General features: G+C 35.3%; 1 protein-coding gene across 3 annotated transcripts in view; it reads left to right on the top strand.

Annotated features, from left to right (window-relative positions):
* The window catches only part of rasa1a (RAS p21 protein activator (GTPase activating protein) 1a), a 43,137-nt gene that overhangs the window by 12,527 nt on the left and 10,247 nt on the right, over nt 1-20,363 (top strand). For 2 of the 3 annotated variants that reach the window (XM_026211083.1, XM_026211085.1), the window contains exons 2-15: nt 9,613-9,765; nt 11,965-12,100; nt 12,267-12,337; nt 13,564-13,681; nt 13,780-13,811; nt 14,149-14,201; nt 15,305-15,455; nt 17,443-17,521; nt 17,610-17,733; nt 18,479-18,635; nt 18,738-18,825; nt 19,337-19,417; nt 19,740-19,897; nt 19,985-20,061. In XM_026211083.1, the coding sequence (XP_026066868.1) occupies nt 9,613-9,765; nt 11,965-12,100; nt 12,267-12,337; nt 13,564-13,681; nt 13,780-13,811; nt 14,149-14,201; nt 15,305-15,455; nt 17,443-17,521; nt 17,610-17,733; nt 18,479-18,635; nt 18,738-18,825; nt 19,337-19,417; nt 19,740-19,897; nt 19,985-20,061 (1,478 nt within the window). The remainder of the gene's footprint in view (nt 1-9,612; nt 9,766-11,964; nt 12,101-12,266; nt 12,338-13,563; nt 13,682-13,779; nt 13,812-14,148; nt 14,202-15,304; nt 15,456-17,442; nt 17,522-17,609; nt 17,734-18,478; nt 18,636-18,737; nt 18,826-19,336; nt 19,418-19,739; nt 19,898-19,984; nt 20,062-20,363) is intronic. The other variant, XM_026211084.1, reaches the window with a different exon arrangement.

Below are 20,363 nucleotides of genomic sequence, written 5' to 3'. Positions count from 1 at the left end.
ATATGACATATTTTCAGTAGTTTCACACTTTTTTGTTATGTATATAATTCCATGTGTGTTAATTCATTATTTTGATGCCTTCAGTGTGAATCTACAATTTTCATAGTCATGAAAATAAAGAAAACTCTTTGAATGAGAAGGTGTGTCCAAACTTTTGGTCTGTGTCAGAGATGGTCAGAGTCTTTAACTTGAAGTCCAAGTCAAGTCTGAAGTCTTTATCGGTGGAGTCTGAGTCAAGTCTCAAGTCATTTAATGGCTTGCTAAAAAAAAATCCCATTCAGAATCCTCATGTACTTAAATCTCCCTTTTGGCAAAGCTGTTTTATATATATGATCTGCTTTGTAAAAAAAAAAATGAAATAATAAGATTATTGGTTATTGTACATCCAGCCTGTTATTTATAGGCAATGTTTTAATCCATTGACATCTAAGTGTCTGATATACCATGACACAAAACCATACAAATAAAGTATTTCTTTATTATATAAGTCAGGTTGTAGGCCTGTCGCAATAATCAATCAGTGTTGGGCAAGTTACTTGGAAAATGTAGTGAGCTAAGCTACCAGTTACTCTACAGTAAATGAAGCTTCACTAAACTGAAGCTACCCCCCTGGGAAATGTAGCAAGCTAAGCTACATCAACAGTAGCTTGCTACATCTAAGCTACTTTTAAAATTAGATTTTTATGTTGAACACGTTTTATTACAAGTCAATGCTATCAATTTGGCAACAAAAACAATCAAAATACATGTAATTTACAATGTGTGCACAAGTAAGTGTATGCACCTGTTGCATGGCCATGATTAATATACTGTAGGCCTTTGCAGAACAAAATACAAGACCTCCAAACAGTACAAAAAAATGGCCAGGCTGGACCCTGATAATTTTTACAAGCAACATCTGAAAACATATTTTCTCTCTGTTATCTCGGTCAGTGTCATGTACCTGTCGAGGTACGGCCACGGCGACTCACTCCTCAGGATTAACTGTTCTCCGACCTCATCCTATGCCATCATTTCATCAAATAATTTTTTGCGTGACTGGCCAAGGAGTGGTACCATCCGGAGCAGAAGGTGGCGGTAATGCATCATAAAGATGGTTGGTTGCTATCCACCGTAAACACGAACAAGATGAAGTAGCGCCGTCGCGTCACTACTGATCCAGGATCAGCGATCTTAGCAGTTGTATATCCCGATTTGAGTTTGAGCTTCAGAAATGCTTGCGAAAATGTAGCTTGTGTGGAAGCTACCGCACTACTTGGTAAAAAAAAAAGAGCTTCGCTACTGAAAAGCTATTTGATTCAGAAAGCTTCGCTGCTTGTAGCGACGCTACTGCCCAACACTGGAATCAATATATCGACATATCGTGCATTATATGTACATGACCTCAATCATTTTAGGTGATGCAAAATACCGCCTATAATATTTACTTAAAAATGTATATCACCATGTTTTGTACATTCCACTTGCGCCTGTGTTTTTTGCAGCTTCTTGTGCATAAAGTGGTGTACAGTAGGGCTGGACAGTTAATCGATAAGTAATCAAAAATGGAATTCAGAACCTCCAACCGATGTAATTTTCCCATGTCGGTTATTATGTTTTTTTAATCCTGTTAATACTTCCCCCCATGAAAAGCATACTACCGCGTGTGTAGCCACATGACTCTGGCCAGTCCAGTCAGTGAATAAAAGAAAATCCACATTCGAATGCAAAAATGTTGCATTCGGATTGTAGGTGTCCGTTAAGGAGGCAGCTTTAAGTCCCGCCCCGGGTATACTACACATTTCGCGTTATGTTCTGTCTCACACAGCTTCATCCACACAGCTTTCAAAAGGCGGATGAGCTCGACAAGCAGTACCACTTCTGAGCCCTCTTGATGACGAGAATTACATAATGCGGATGCGGATGGTCAAATTATACTTTGGCCTTAATCTGTGGCGCACGAGATGCGATGACAATATAAGTGTCATTGCATTAGAATGTTTTTGTTAACCTTTACAGTTGAAGCAACTAGATGCAGCACTGCTGCAATGTCCAATCAAAATATTGCAGAAAAAGAGAATGTGGAGGAGATCTTGTTTACGTCAAAACTAAGACCAAGCCGTTCACACAGAACCCATATTATGCATTTTCTAGAGAGGGGCATCTTTTATTACCCTTGCACTCGCGTCTCACACAATAGATCTGCATGTTTAGAAAGCCATGTAAAATAAATGTGGGTTTAGTTTTTTTCAAAAACATTTCTTGAGACTTTATGGTGGGTTTTCCCATCCTACTGCATCTCATGTTTAAATGAAAAAATGTACTGTTATTGGCTTTCACCCCTTTGAATTAAACTATACATGCACACATGGTGCTGTTTTGTTTATAGTTCTTTAAGCTACTTAATTATAATTGGTTTATAAAAATTTTTAAATATTATGCACTTTTTTCCACAGTCATATTTTCTTATGCTCTGAATAAATGTGCATTAGGATGTGGATAATATTTAATTGCAAATTTGAATTGAGTTTTTCAGCCATTTTGACAGCCCTAGTTTGCGCAGCTGCACTGTGGCATGAAAACCCATATAAACAGTAGCTGTGAAGATCACAGGCACAGAGAAATGCAGAAACTAATTGTCAGCGCTGTCCTGTGATTTATCACTAAAGTAGCTTAGAATCTCAAAACTTATTATAGCATATTTTTCTACGTTTGAAGGAACTAGGCTATTTACAACCCACAGCTTCACAATAATATAGAGACGGTATGACTAATTCACACACACCATCACTCGTACTGGTACTGTGCTAATTTATCTTTATCTGATCTTTATTTATCTCTTACACCGAGTGGTGATCTGTAAGAAATGTTACGAACATAGATAAAATAACTGCTGATAGTGAGCTATGATGTCTGATCACTCTTTCAATAGGAAAAAATATCTCACTTTTAATAGTCAATCATATTTACAGTACAAACCTTGTCAATGAACTATGAGGGCAAAAAAACACAACAAACAAAATAATCATTCGTTAATCGTAATCAAGGTAAAATGCTCAATTAATCGAGGTTTGGATTTTAGGCCATAATCGTCCAGCCCTAGTGTAGAGGTGAGAAGCTTGTTCAAACAAGCTTCAACAAAACAAAGTTTCATCTGCAGATTTGGTCTTGTTTAGGGATTTGTGCCTTTGTGCATACAGACATCTGACTGCTAAGTAAGTTAGTGATTGTGTTTTTCAACATTAGTTTGCACACTTTATTTACAGAGAAAAGAAGGTCTGGAAAAAAATCTGTAGATTGAAAAAAACTCAGTTCATTGTGCATTTTTCTTTTTTTTTCTATTCATTACTTTGCACTTTTTGTAATAATAATAATAATAATAATATAAAGTTTTAATATTTATTAAGGATTTTTAATGTATCTAATATTTGGATAGTTAATTTCCATGATCTAAATATTCTCAAAAATTAAAAGTTTGTTGTCATTTGGAAGGGTGTAGGCTTTCTTGCATTTTATGCTGTTGCATTATGATTTTATCTTTTTTTTTTTTTTTTTTTTTTTTTTTTTTTACACAATAACATGAAGATTTAGCTAGATAATTTAAATTGAAATAAGATGCCTTGGGTAGCATAAAAGTAAAAAAAAAAAAAATACTTTCCCTAAACCAAACAGAACTATCAAATATAAATATATATACATTAGGGCTGTAGTACTCGAGTCCGGTCTTGGACTCAAGTCCTGAAAACATGTGGAAAACGCTAGGAGCGCCGCTCTCCTTATTTCCAAAGCACTCTGTAATCTGCGCTCGCGCTCCAGTGGCGTCTGGTGTTGCTGGGCAACCATGACTCGCTCTTCATGATGACGCAGAAGTTTCAGCAAAGAATAAATGGATTTCCAGCACTAAACATCCCTTTCAGTAGCTCTGCTAATAGATTCATTTACAAAATGGCTATCCTTGTACAACTATGATCGTCTGTTTCTCCATCTTGGCTTTCAGTATTGTTCCGGGAAAGGATGTGCATGACAAACAGTGCACTTGCTGCGACCTGAAAAGTTTAGATGTTTCTAATTTAATTTTCTACCTGTTAGATTGTGTTTTATTTACGTCTACACCCAGATAGCCTTAAACGTACCCTTTACAATAATGAAATACTAATTATTGTTGTACAGTATAGGGGTTGCAAGACTACTGAAAGACTACTGATTTCTGCTAGTAGATTTTTTTAAGAAAAAAATGCTTGAGTAACTCGACTACTCGTGGTTCATGCTATTGTAAATGAAAACACATTAAATAGTTTTTTTTTTATCAATCAACACATATTTATGTATAGTCTTATGCAACAATTACATATGTAAATTTTAAAAACTTTATAATTATGAAATTACATATGTAAATTTTCATGTAACAGCCAGTATTTGTATCTGTTACAATCACAACACTTTTCGTATCTGCATTCGGATACAACATCATACAGTTACTTGATAAGACTCTTATGACTTTTTATATATTTTTTTTCGTAGTTATCACTGGACAAGTATGTCGTGTTAAACTAAAATAATTATTAATTTTTAAAATAATATTTATCATGCAAGCAGAGAGATGTCATGACAAAAGTTAAGTGATTATTTGAACACGACTGGATCCATTCAATGTGCACATTTTCATTACGCAGAACTCTTTAAGCGAGTCTTAATGTTAATGAACTTCACTTAACAGATGTGTGTGCCGCGCAAACCAGCAAAAGGTAAAGATGCAAACATGTAGGATAAGTAGACAATGTATCAGTATCTAAGCTGATTATTAGCCTACTCTTGAAGTAGCCTACTTCTACTCCTTGTCCGTTTTTCGTTTTTTAAGCCATTAACCTTGCCATTCCGAGTAAGGTATTCGGCTTCAGGCACTACCCTAATTATTACATTACATATTTTATTTTTACATGTAACATAGATAAGGTCATATAGTAACAGCTCAACGCAATATTGTAATTCTAAAATTCACATCGTACTTGCCAACACTTTGTATGCATTATGGTTAATACATGCTGGAGTAGTCGATTGTTTCCGACAGTGCTCGACTAGTCTATGCAAGCACTAGCACAGTAGGACAAAAATGTCGCTGTATTTATGTGCGCATGCCCAGTATAGCCAAACGTATCCCTTCTAGCTTTGCTGTGCGCATTTGTCATATCCCGAGCTTTGCGTGTGTCTGTGCACTGTGCCAAGGCATCAGTCATATAAATTTTTGACCACAGACATGTCAGCAAAAGCAGCATTATAAAGTAAATAAAATTAAAAGAAAGTGCATACAAATTATTTGACCTTACAGCTCCAAACTCTGTTCTAGAGGGCCAGTGTCCTTTATAGTTTAGCTCCCAGGGTCGGACTGGGGGCAAAACCAGTACTGATTACCAGACCCCAAAGGAAGAGAGGGCCCTTGAAAAGTATGAATCTGAAATATATTTTATTTTACCTGGATATTTTCATGAGTGGGGGGCATAGGGGCCAATCAGGACAGCCTAAGCATAGGGCCAGGGATCCTGTGAAACGCCCCTTTTAGCTTTAACTCTAATTATACACACTTGAACCATCTAATCAAGCTCTTACTAGACACACTAATCTTCCAGGTGTGTTAAGGCCAGTTGGAGCTAAACTTTTCAGGACATTGGCCATCCAGGATGTAGTTTGGAGACCCCTGTCCTACAGAGTTTTTACTTTGCACATGCTTTTTGATCATTACAAATAATAATGTCAAATTATTTTCTTAGAATAAGAGATATGCTGTCTCTCGCATCACATACATTATCAGTAGTTAAGTGTGTGGTCTTGAAGAAGACCCTTTTTTCTCTCATTTGGACTCGGTCTTGACTTGGACTCAAAAATTTTGGACTCGAACCCCTTTGGACTCGGTCTTGACTCGGTCTCAACTAGTCTTGGACTTGACTTGGACTCGACAAAGCTGGACTTGACTACAGCTCTAATATATATATATATATATATATATATATATATATATATATATATATATAGAGAGAGAGAGAGAGAGAGAGAGAGAGAGAGAGAGAGAGAGAGAGAGAGAGAGAGAGAGAGAGAGAATAATAGGACATATAAAAATAAAAAGCTGAAGTGATTTATGTATTGTTTATTGTATGATAATATTATTCTAATATGTCATAATTTATATTTGTAAGTGATGTTATCATTCTCTAAATAAGGGATAATGGCATTACAATGGTGGAATATGTAATGGACTTTTCATTTAAAGGCTTGTTGGTGTGAACAGGCATCAAGGGTGTGTGGCTTTGGTTGCTTGTACGTTATGATAGCCAATATTGATGTCCCGCTTCATCTGGTCCCCACATCTGTGTTTTCAGGAGCCTCTGAATTATTTGACCGCTGAAGTTTTAAGCGCACATTACCCTGTCTGCTAATAACCCTGTATTACTGATGTCATTTTATAGCGTACAGAGCTGCGAGGCAGTCCCACTGAGAACAAAATGCAGCCTCCGGTAATTTTGAGGGACTCTCCTTCTGCTAACAGTGCAGTTTTAGTCAAAGAACTGCTTCACAGAGCCCGCATATTCAATAAATTAATATAGAGGGAAGGAAGAGCTTAGTCTAGTTAAGCTCGCAGTGTGCAAATTACGCCTACGCTCTTTATCACTGTGGCTGATAAAATGGGCCAATAGTTTACATGACCAAGTGCATTTTTCATCTTGTAAATCATCAGTTTTTACTTTTTGGACTGTATGATATGTGCTAAAAATGGGAGTATGGGACTGTCGCAATCACAACATTAGAAAATCTCCACAGAAAACTGACATTCAGCACAAACTACACTACATATGCTTCTGTATGAATACAGTGAGTTTGAGTGTGGGAGAGTGGCTTGCCCACATGATATCATGCTGTCTGCAGTCAGTGTGACATTTCATCATGGGCAAGACTCTAAATATCACAGTTGTTCTCACTCTCATCTCCCACCTCCTCCATTCATTTGCAATCACTTCCTCTTCACCACATCAACACACACAGACACATATATGTACTGACTTTTATGCTGTAATTGAGTTTGTGTAGTTTTTGTGCCATGTTTGAAGTGCTAATTGAATGAGATTAACTGTGCAGCCAGACTGAGTCTAAAAAGTAAAGTTTAAGTGCAGATGTACCATGAGGTGTTTTAAGTGTGTATTTATTTATTTATTAGTTAGCTTGAATGTTTTAATTTTAGAAATACTCTGAACCACAGTGGGCGTGCAAAATCATGATGTTTATCAAATGCCTTTTTTTATTTCTGAAAGTTTCAGAGGACGCTTCCGCTTGGCTTGTTTTTGAAAGGACCCTTTGACATTTAATTCAAGGAGTGGGCAACATTTTCGACACGACAGAATTTTTTTATTTTTTCTTGTTTTTAATTGTATATTTAAAGAATATAAAGAATATTCAATATATAAGGTTTTGTATTATCATGTTATTTCAGTTTTTTATTATTATTAATTGGATATTTAATTGTGCATGCTTATTTCCTATATTTTAACATTTCGATTTAATAACAAATCTCAAAATGAAAATCCATTTTTCCACATTGGGATTGTTAAATTCTCTTGTGGAGTTTAAAACAATTAAATTTAGTTTTTAGTGTTCTATTTTTAGCATGATGCGTCATTTAAGCATCGATATCACGATGTACGAATCCACGATATTCACATCGCAGGATGTGCGATGTAGGCTGTCGTAGTTGATCCGTTAGTCATTAACCGTACGGGTCAGCTGCTCCTCGGCCCTTGACGAATGTGATTCGTGGATTAATTGCACAGCTTAACCATCATAGAGTGAAAGTTTATCATTTGTATGAGTTTTTAAGTCCTGTCAGTTTAACAGGGCGCATATAAGAACGAGCAGAGAGAGAGAGAGCGAGCACGAGAGAGCCCCGGCCGCGCGCGCATGCTCACCTTCACCGTCTTCAAACAACACGAGCGCTGTCTTGCTCTCTCTCCCTCATGCATATTAATCAAATTAAAACACCTATCCAGTGATGAAATGTTTTCTGTGTCGTCAAATCTTGTGGGATATCCTAAACTGCCAAGATAATTACACAATGAGTGCCGTACACGTCTGATTTGCGAACTAATGATTCATTTGAACCGATTAAATTTAATGAAAGAACTGACCTGCCCACCATTGAACTCACGAGACGTCTGAATTGGTGTATAAAAAAAATCTGTAACACTTTACAATAATGTTCTATTTATTAAACTATTTAACTACATTATTTAACAGACTGAACTTCTACAACATTGTTAATTTCAACATTTAGGCTATTCTAGCCTTCATAGTTGAAATCAAAAGTTGTACAGTATTTGTCAACATAGTTAGTGCACTGTGAAGTAACATTACCAAACAGCTGTGTTTTTATAAACTAAGATAAACAAATGTTAATAAATATAGTAACAAAAGTATTGCTTGTGGTAAATTTATGTTAGTTAATATGTTAACGATTCAAACCATATCCTAAAGTTACAAACAAATAATTTACTCTAATTTAAATAATACTTTGATGTTTAAATCATTTAAAATGAGAATGTAAGTGTGCTCTCCCCATTTTTGTTTTGTAAGAAAAAATTTGATTAGATTTCATATCGCAATATATATCGCAGAAAAATATAATATCGCAATGTCATTTTTTCCCCAATATTGTGCAGCCCTAGCTGTCTATTATAGTTACGTTTTATCCGCAGTGCGTGGTTCACTTGGAATCGAGTAGGAACAATTACTGCAAGATGAGTTGTATATTTCTTAAATAAACAGTGTAATAAAAGCTACAGTTAATATTAACCGTTTTCACCCTTCACATGCCAGTGATCGATCTTTCATGTGTGTTTTCTGCTTTACGTTTACATACAGTTATGTAATGGAGCTACAGTGGGTTTATGTGGATTCACAATGGTTAATTGGATTTTTGTAGCTTTATAGATGTCAGTTCTTCTTTTACTCTCTGTCTTGACCCTCTGTTGCAAAACACTAAAATCAGGCAAGAGTTGTTCTTTTTAATTTTTTTGTCCCTTTTTCTACAAGGATCTAAAATCACTGAAAAATTAACCAGTGTTGTTGGAAAAGCTGTTGTTTAATTTAGAGAGCCCCATGTTTTTGATTAAAGAGGCTCTGCAGTAAAAGCTTTTTAAATGTTCTCGCTATGCTGAGGCACCTTTTTTTTTTTTTTTTTTTTTTTTTTTTTTTTTTTTTTTGAGCAAGATTTCACTTTGGATATTTCCGCATGAGTTTTTGTGGAGAGAAATATTGCAGCGGGAGCCCTGTCATATCTCTGAGTGAAATGGCAGCTTACATTTTTTTTTTTCTCTCTAAAAATCAAATGCAATCTCTGCAAGCCTCCTTTTATAGAGTTACAGCATTTCAGCAGAGCTTTTTCACAAAATCTGGAAAGTGATTTGGTATAAAATGTACTAAATATAGGATTGATTATGTCAGCATGCCAAAAAGATCCTTTCAAAAAACCTGCTTCAGCATTTTCCAACATTCAGGGCTGCATTAAATCAATGCTGATGGACCACATAGGAAGACACTAAAATCTGATTTACTGCCAACTAACTTCCGTCATCTTTGCTTTCTTTCTTTCAGATGGTACCATGGAATGTTGGACAGAACCATTGCAGAAGAGCGATTGCGTCAGGCTAGGACACCGGGCAGCTACCTCATCAGGGAAAGTGACCGCCGACCTGGATCCTTCGTACTGTCCTTTCTCAGCGTGACCAATGTGGTCAATCACTTCAGGTGAGCTGTGCTTTCTGGATCATAATGTTTCACTGGAGCTCCCAGATCCCCAATACTGTACATGCATATTTCTATGGGCCAGGATATTGTAGAGACTAATGCTATGGTTGCACTGTGAGTCTTAATGCAATAGAAATGTGAATGGTTTGAAATTATTTAAAATGTAAATATTTATTAAAATGTTATGTATTTTTAACTTTATTAATGTCTTTACTGTAACATTTTCATTGCAAATTTGACTTTTTTGTTATTGCACATGTACAAAAGTTTTCCTTTATTTAATAAGAAATACTGTGGGGAAAAAAAATCACAATTTAAAATAACTTTACTAATATATATATATATACAGTGTGCGATTTGCCGGGGAGGTGCGTGGGATTTCCCCCTTTCTGGTCAATGTATCCCTGTCTCCCCCCTCAAAGTGATCAGTGCTATTACAAGAGTAATAGCCTATCAACACTTGCGAGACGATTGAAGCCGGTCCGCTGGGCAGTGGATTTGCTATAGTTGTGATTTTATCGCTAGATTTAGCAATTTTTTTTTTTTTTTAAAGCGACTAGCGACAAATCTAGCGACTTTTTGTTTCCCGGAGTGAGCCTCTCTCTCTGCTTCTGCGGTGTTCAGCGAGCGCAGAGAGGAGCAGCACTTTCAGAAAAAAAAGATATTCTGTTGCTTCTAACTCTATTTTACAAGCACGTTTAGCACAACCACTGACTTTATCGTATGTGTATTTGATTACATTAGTGCAGATTAATGTTTGAGAGCTGGTTATGTAGTCCTAATGGACCGCGTTTCAGTCATTATAATATTCATTCCGTTGTCTGACAACAGAAACATTAAAATATAGTTATAAAAATAGTTTTACTGAGAATTAAATTAAATGGCTTAATTAAATTGCAGTATGTGAGCATAGAGAGGCAATACAATACTTACGTCATAAATATGCGCAAATTAGCGCATGACATCTTCTAGTTCATATTCTCATGATTTATTTTTATGAATTACAATGTTTCAAAACATCCCCCCCCCTCTGTTTTTTTTCCACAAATCACACCCTGTATATATGTGTATGTATATGTATATATACATATATACATATATATATATATATATATATATATACATATATATATATATATATATATATATATATATATATATGTATATATATGTATATGTATGTATATATATATATATATATATATATGTATATGTATGTATATATATATATATATATATATATATATATATATATATATATATGTATATGTATGTATATATATATATATATATATATATATATATATATATATATATATATATGTGTATATATATATATATATATATATATATATATATATATATATATATATATATATATATATATGTATATATATATATATATATATATATATATATATATATATATATATATATATATATATATATATATATATGTGTATATATATATATATACATACATATACATATATATATATATATATATATATATATATATATATATACACTTCCTCTGACACTCTCTCGATCTCTAATAACATTTTTTTTCCTGTGACGACAAATATGAATTTTCCTGCCACTGTTACATGATGCTACAAAAATTATTTAATATGCTGGTTTGTTGTTCAAAAAAGCATGTATTTATCAGTGTTATTTAATGAATAATATTTTAGTGCAAACCAGGCAATTTGTTTTCTGAATTCTTTTCTTTTTTTAACAAATTTAACAAATGAGGAACATTGCAAGCAAATAATCATGAGAGCCAAGTATAAGCTAGATAAGCACAGAATCTTGAGCGGAAGTAAATAATAGATTACATTTAAACACTGTATACTCAAGGCATTTTTTTCATCTGTAAAGAACAAACTTGCTCAATGACTGATTTATAAAGAAACATGCAGTAAGCAAACAAGTCTTTTGGTAATATATTAATTCCATTCTCCGTTGGCAAATGCTTCTAGAGTGTCTTTTCTTGTTGTAGTTGAATAAACATTCACAGCTTGAGTTTTACAGCCATTACGAATGCTTTTGTGCTCGTGTTTTATTTTTATATGGGAAGACTCACAGAAGTAGGCCTAAATAAATTCTTTATTGCAGTAAATGTAAGTCAAATTCATTCAGGCATTGTCATTTTAATGCAGAAAGGCAAAACAGTTTCTGCTTTGTGTGTGTGTTCAGGATCATTGCGATGTGTGGAGATTACTACATCGGTGGGCGACGCTTCTCGTCCCTGTCAGACCTCATTGGTTACTACAGCTATGTGTCTTGCCTACTGAAAGGTGAAAAACTGTCGTCTCCAGTGGCTCCCCCAGAGGTACGATGAGATCTTCTACAATGCTCCTCGAATTCGTTGCTATATCTGAGGTTGTGTATCCATAAGCAGGAGTGTGCTTTGTAGATTTTTCAGTGCTGATCATCGTAGTGGTAATGTGTGTCATGCTCCCTTGTGGTGTTGCTATAACCTTTCATTCTCCTTCCAGCCAGTAGAGGACCGGCGACGGGTGAGGGCCATACTTCCATACACCAAAGTGCCAGAAACTGATGAGATCAGGTGAAATATAAAAACTTTCTTAAACCTCATCCAGTATCAGATTTCAGAAACCAAGCTTGTGTTCTGCATGTTTGAGGGAGTGAAAGTGAAATCAAGACCCTTTGGCTATTTATCCTGCACTTATTATGCACTGGCTTTCATGCTTGGGGTTGTGAAGTGAGAAGAGTTTAAATCCTTCAAAAAAGGGTCAAATAAACCCTTTGATGCTCTCTTTATTTTAGCGTCCATAATTCTGATAAAATCTAAATAACATTTCTCAAATGAGAACGTTACTGAATAATTGTTTTTTTTTTTTTTACCAAAAGAATTGTGATTATCAGTTTAACCATTATAGTGAAGTCCTAATTCAAACCAATTCTGGCTTTAAATTCAGTATTACCACTTGATCCATTTCATTGCACCTACTCAAGTATTCATGCGTGTAGTTTGAAAACAATTTGGACATTCTAAATCCACAATATATACTTATTAATGTGATCTACAATGACAGCCGTGTTGCTGTTTCCCTGCCATTTATGCATAAGATGACTTTCCTGTTGCCTCATGTAATATTAAAGTATCCTCATGACTATATGCATGTTGGGAGAAAGCAGTAGGTCATCCAGTTATTATTGCCTGCTATTTAAGGATATTACTGTGTAGAAGGGAAGCTGGCATATTTGGATGCAGGACAAGTTTTTGAGCCTCCCGTAATGAGCTGCTTATAGTAGTCAGGTGTGTTAAATAGAGAGGACATTTAAAATGTGACTGAGCAGGACTGAGACGATTCACCGGAGTAGCTGCTTGGAATGATCTTCTTCCTCTGTGGTATTCAATGGCTCTTACAGGAAGTTACAAAAAGTAACATTGCAGGAAAGCAATTTAGATTGCAACTGAAGCTGGGAAATCCTGTCTAATAGACTAATTCCCTTCCTAGACTGTAAAATTTTAAAGCTGCCTAATAATGATAATAATAATAATAAATACATCATAAAGTGTTACCTCATAGGGACCATATAGTATTTTCATTAATGAACATATTGAATGTGTATAGTTACTTTTACATTCAAAATGCAACAGCTGATTGTAAGAAAAAAAATTAAAAATAAAAAAACTCTGAAAAATAACAGGATAGGATGACTTTTTAGAATCTTTATGATCTAAAATGATAAAATTTGTGTTGTCATTTCATTCCATTGTCTATCTTTCTCTTTTACATAATTGTATACCTTATTGTCTTGCTCAAGTTTTCTCAAAGGAGACATTTTTATCGTTCACAATGAACTGGATGATGGTTGGATGTGGGTAACCAATGTTCGGACCGAAGAACAGGGCCTTATCGTGGATGATCTTGTTGAGGAGGTGGTAAGTGTCTTTGAGCTTTTGTCCTTTAAAAGCGAATTATAAAACATTTCCGCAAACATCCTTTGGATTTGCACATTAATTGAAAATTGTATTTTCAGGGACGAGAGGAGGATCCCCATGAGGGAAAAATGTAAGTATATATAGTATAAGACCAGTATATCTTTTAGTTTTGCATGCATATCACTTCTGCCCCGTTAGTTTTAGTTAGTTCATTGTTCCATAGCAGAAGAAACATCTGTCAGAATCAGGGAGAAACGCTGCACTGAATATGAGTGTTTGAGCCTCAGGCTGTTGATCTGATCAGAGAGCAGCTTTGATAGAGGTGGCTTGATCCCTTGTGCTGTGACCGTAGTAGGCTGCTCTGACTCAGACTTGACTCACAGGGCCTCGGGGTGCTGCCCTTTCTGCCCCGCTTACTTATGTCTCATTTCCTGTTTCCTCTTGTTTTTCTTTTTCTGTCTTCATAGCTGGTACCACAGGAAGATCAGCAAACAGGAGGCGTACAACCTGCTAATGACAGGTACATGAGTGAGGCAAAACCACTGCCTATAACATGTTTGTGTATTGAACATTAAAAAAAAAAAAAAACCTTGACTGTAATACCAGGTGATGTGCTACAACCACAGCAATGCATTTTACGAATGAAATTTTGACATCATTAAAGTAATATTTCTCTTCTAGTTGAAAATAAAAATTATTCATGAACGCCTGTTTCATACAATGGAATAAAAAAATGCATAAATAAAAATGTTAAAAAAGATAATTACGACTTTTCATTTAACTTTGAAACAAAAATTGTAAATTGAATTTACATCACACAACTCTGTTCACATCACTTTTAATATTTTGTTTTGTTTCCGGCACTGAATAAAAACGTAATTGTGATTTTTATTTCACAATTCTGAGTTTTTTCCTCAATGTAAACTCATAGTTGTGCAATATAAACTTTTGTGAGAAAAAACTCTGAATTATAAGAGAAATTGCAATTACATTTTTAAATTCTGCCCTATTCTGTGGCAGAAAGAGGTTTCTATAATTATATAGAAATAAGCATTTACAATTAAATATTATATATATATATATATATATATATATATATATATATATATATATATATATAATATTTAATTGTAAATGCTTATTTCCCCTATATTTAGATGACCTTTGCCATCATCTAACACTCAGTCAAAGTTAATCTTTAATTTTTAGTAAAGTTAATCTTTGGCAAATGTCAAAGTGACTATCTATTCATCATAGATTAGTCTTTTATCTGTTATATCTGTTATTAGCCAAAATAATGATCTGTCTCTCATTGTATTTACTCCCTCATGTCGTAGATAGATTTTTGGGAGGACTACTTCTTTAAATCATAAAAGTGAACATGTATTAAGCACTTTTGATTTATGAAGGCATTAAAGACTTCATTATACAGCATTATCTGAATCATTTGTCATTTTTGGCTGCACAAACTTTGAATACTTTTTTTCTTGCAAACCTAAGATGGGAAATTCATTAAAGATAACTGGATTATAATGGAGTACAACAGAAGCTGTCATTATTTTCATAACTGCCATTTAAATCTATTTAAAAGCACTTCTAATATGCTGTGTCTCCTCTGTCCAGTTGGTCAGGTCTGCAGCTTTCTGGTCAGGCCGTCGGACAACACACCAGGCGACTACTCCCTCTTCTTTCGTACCAATGAGAACATCCAAAGGTTCAAGATTAGCCCCACTCCCAACAACCAGTACATGATGGGAGGGCGGTACTATAACAGGTAGGACAGGAGACATGTGTCTTGTCAATACCTAAAAGCATCATGTGGGGTCTGGCTGAAAATGGACTCTGGTACCTCATATCCTCGTCTCAAACACCTATTTGTCTTCCCATCATATAATTAAATTAGGGCTGACAGTTTAACGTGTTAACTTAATTGATTAGCTATGAAAAAATAAAGTGATTCAAATATTTTAATGCGGTTAATGCACTGGCCCCGCCCCCAAACCTGTACATCTAAAATTCAAGATATTGGGGTAAAAAATGCCCCTGTATGAGTTTTTGTCTTATATTAATATAATTTGATAAGTGATATCACACAAGCAGCGAGAGTAAAGCTGTTTTTACGATCACACTTTTCACGATCGAACACGAGTGTAAATGTGATTTTATACTACAGTTCAGTAAATAAGAAGTTAATATTGTGTTATATTTTAAACTCAATATTGTCTGTTTTTGTTCAGTTTCGCCGACAAAAATATTACATATAAAGCCACTGTTGTGCATCTCCAAGCAGCACTAGCTGTTTCCATTCGCCTATTTCTATGCACATTTTGGATTATCGCATAAAAAACACTGGATGGAAATGCCAAGATGCACATAAGTTCAAAAAAATTTGCATAAAAAACTTATGCGCACAACCAAGTAGGATACACTTTTTATCCGATAAGATAAAATTTGCATAAACTACGATGGAAGCGTATTTACCGAATAAATTCCACCATGCGCATTGAAAAAAATCATGTGACTTTGTGCTATGAGACAGGATAACTTGACTCACCAGCGGATCAATCTCGTTCACAGCATCTATATGTTGTTTTGGTCATTCTGAAATGCCTGAGGAAAGTCTGTCATCAAAGTATTTCTGTATAATTACGGTCTTACATGACTGCGTTCCCAAACAGCAGGCATCCTCCTCTAAAAGCAATGACTGCATTTATTGTGTTATGTCTGCTCTCTCTGAAGCACAAGTAATTTATTACGAAAATTATTGGCTTTTCCTAGTTTTCTTAGAGATATTTAGTGCCAGTTTATCAGGAAGTGATGATTTTGGTCTCTTTGTCTCGTTGGATGGAAACGGTGCTTTATTCGCAAATATTTTATGCAATATTCCAGTTTTGCGCATAAGTTAAAATTACATGGAAACAAAACTACTTTCTAAATGAATCCTCATATTGAACGAATCGTTTGAACCAGTGATTCAATAGTTTATACATAATGTAAATCGTTTAATTCCTGAATGAATCAGCCGTTTAAGCGAATTGACACATAAAGACATCGCCACCTGCTAGTAGTTTTAGTTTTTTCTTTAGAGTATCTAATGCTTTGAATAAAGGTGCATTAGTAATATTTTGCCTTAACTGAAATTATGCATTTTAATTTGACTATAATTTGAAGTTTTATAATATTGAAGTAAAACATTAGAATTTAGTTTTTCAGCTATTTTGACAGCCCTACTGACAGCCTGACAAATAAAATAGAATACTTTATTGCCATAACAACATAGCTGTCTGGACATTTTCCTGGTGAGCTCTCCAACAACAATAACATAACATGCACATAACCGACATAAATATCAGCAAAACCAGTAACATAAGAATAACATGCAAAACAGTGAGCAGAAAAACTCCATGTAATTGTATAATGGCACTAACTTGGATTCCATAATCAGAATAGCATTAATAACTTTATCTGCTATGTAGTGCTAAGCAGTGTTTGTAAATTGCACAATGATGGATAAGTAATGATTATGCTTTTTTTTTTTTATATACAATTGTTATCACTGATTTGGTTGTAAAGATTTCAGATAACTCCAGATATGCTTCCTGATGCTGAACAAAGCATTTTAGAGATTAAACCCTGTCCCATATATTATGCCGCAGAGCTGATTTAATTAAAATGTAACACTATGTAATTTTGCACATAGTAATAAACCACATGGCTTTACATTCAGCTGCTCTCTAATTAAACCAAACTTTTCCTGGCAGTGTTGACGATATTATCGAGCGTTACCGAAAAGAGCAGATCGTGGAGGGCTACACTCTGAAAGATCCCGTCTCAGTCCAGGTAAGTGAAAGGTCATTCCAATCAGCTCCGATATCGCTGAAGAACATCTCAATAAATAGCATACTACTGCGTCCTTTTTGCTGTTTAGCAGAAAGAGCAAGTCCTCTCCGACTTGGTCGACGGCAGAGAAATCTATAACACTATTCGACGGAAAACAAAAGATGCTTTCTACAAAAACATTGTCAAGAAAGGATATCTTCTCTTCAACAAAGGTACGGCAGGCTACTTTTTATGCATCTAACTGCTTCCATTGACATTTTACTGGTTATCAGCATAAAAGACTGTTTGACACATACACGTAACATTTGTATTCAGTGCTCAGTCATTCTCAGTGGGACGGGAGGATGTGGGTAATTTGTAGCACATAAGCCCCATGTGAGGGTGGTTTTGTCAAGCCTTGACAGTCTTTGATCACCTGTGAAACGCACAGGAAGACTCTTCACAGAAAGCTCAGGATCAGCTACGCAGAACAAAAAGCAAAACGTTTACCTGAACACAGAGCTGTCCAGTTCAATGACAGTGGCTTTGCTTAGTAAGAGATCTGGCGCTCTGTGGGATGTGCTCAATGATCATAGGCCATGAATCTGAATTAGTTCTGACATCCTGTCTGGTTAGTATTCAGCTGTTTGTATTTAATATTCAGGTGGTTTAATGTGGGCTAAAATCATTATATCTCAAATCCTGGCTGCGTTATAATACAGGCTCCCTGTATTCAAATAAAAATGTTCTCTTAAAAATCGGTGATCTGAATACATGAGCTGTTCTGCAAGTCTGTTAGTTAAGGCATTGTAGTCGATATGTAGTGTATCTACCTCAGTGTTGTGCATTATAAAATGAATTTCTTATAGGGTGTTCTCCCATGGTTTGGCTCCCTTAAAATTAATTTTCTAAACCGTTCAAGTTAAGTAAATGTGAGACCGAAGCATTTTACTAACATTTTGACTTGTGCATCCACAGGTAAGGGTAAGCGCTGGAAGCATTTGTACTTCATCCTGGAGGGCAACGACGCTCAGCTCATTTACTTTGAGAGTGAGAAGCGAGCCACCAAACCCAAAGGACTAATCGATCTGAGCGTGTGCTCTGTGTATGGAGTCCACGACAGTCTGTTTGGCAGGTAGGCAGTTGTATAGCTTAAGTGTCCACAGTGTTCGGGGCCTGTTAACAAAGCAGCAATATTGATGTACATATTTTATGTTAATCCTATTTTTATGTCCAGGCCAAACTGTTTCCAGATTGTGATTCAGCACTTTAGCGAGGAGCAGTACATTTTCTACTTTGCTGGGGAGACACCTGAGCAGGCACAGGTCCTACATCACTTCTATACATATATATATATATATATATATATATATATATATATATATATATATATATATATATATATATATATATATATAACGTTAAAAATATAAGTCCCATAAAAGTACAAATACATTTATTTTTTTACGTTTAAAATAAATATTTGTCTATTTGAACTTATTTTAAAATGTAATTTATTCCTGTGATGGCAAAGCTGAATTGTTTCAGTCATTACTCCAGTCTTCAGTGTCACATGATCCTTCTGATTTGGTGCACTAGTAACAATTCTTATTATTAACAATGTTGAAAACAGTTGTGCCGTTTAATATTTTTGTGGAAAGCGTGATACAACTTTGCAGGCTTATTTGATGAAAAGAGAGTCCAGAAGAACCGCATTTATTTGAAATAAAAATTTGGTGGGAGCGAATACAACTTTTGATTTCTGCAAGTTGGAACCAAGCCTGTGTAAAAGTGATAAATGACTCTTTGAACCAACCAAGTGCCCTGCATTCACAGGACTGGATGAAATGCCTGCAGACGTTCTGCAATAACCTTAGGAAACCCTTGCAGACCACATTCAACAAGCGCTTGCGTCAGGTGAGAGAGAAGTCTCACTGTTTTTATTCATGTTAGCTTCTGTTGCTTTAATCATGAGTTAAGGTGTTCAGATGACTCTGAGTGTGCCGTCTGAGCGGGCCACAGCTGAGCTGTCTGGATGCTGCTGAGTAGCGTGATGAAAACCTCTTTCAGAGCACCTGATCCCAGACACGCAAATCTAAAAAGAACCTCGTCATCTAAATTACCACAGGCATATTTTTGGAAAAAGATGTCCGCATGTCATCTGCTGCTGACATCTCATCACTTATTCATTACAGAGCACGGAAAAATCTAACATTTGCGTGTCGTTCTCTGGCCTTAGGTTAGCAGTTTAGTCCTGTATGTGGAGGAGGCCCACAAACTTCCCATCAAACACTTCACCAACCCCTATTGCACCATCTCATTGAACAACGTGCAGGTGGCGAAGACTCATCCTAGAGAGGGACAGAACCCGGTGTTCACCGAGGAGTTCATCTTTGAGTGAGTACATTGGGACTTTCTAGACTCGTGTAGAGGCTTTGAAAGTGATGCTCGATTAAGGTTCTGATTCCCATTCCTCTCTCGCAGTGACTTGTCGAGCGACATCAACAGATTTGAAATAAGCCTAAGCAACAAGACCAAGAAGAGCAAAGAAAGTGACATCTGTGAGTATCATCGCCTGCTCATTACCATATAATTATTGCATTCGATTTGTTTATACCTCACACCGGGTTCATAAATGAACACTCAGCAAGCATTGTGTGAATAAAAATGCACTTTGGCAGACAAATGAAATGAGAAACTGACCAGTTTAACTGAAAAAAAATATAAAATAATAATTGTTTAAAATATAAGATATAAGAATAATATGTAAGAATGATTGTCTGACTACAAGTTAACAACTCTTGGTGTAAACCACTCAAAAATAAAACATACTTCTAAATAAAATAAAAAATGTATCCAGTAA

Source organism: Carassius auratus, chromosome 30 (assembly GCF_003368295.1).
Source record: "Carassius auratus strain Wakin chromosome 30, ASM336829v1, whole genome shotgun sequence".
NCBI lineage: Eukaryota > Metazoa > Chordata > Actinopteri > Cypriniformes > Cyprinidae > Carassius > Carassius auratus.
The sequence above is the reverse complement of the archived record's forward strand: the minus strand, read 5'-3'. Positions and strand labels throughout refer to the sequence as shown.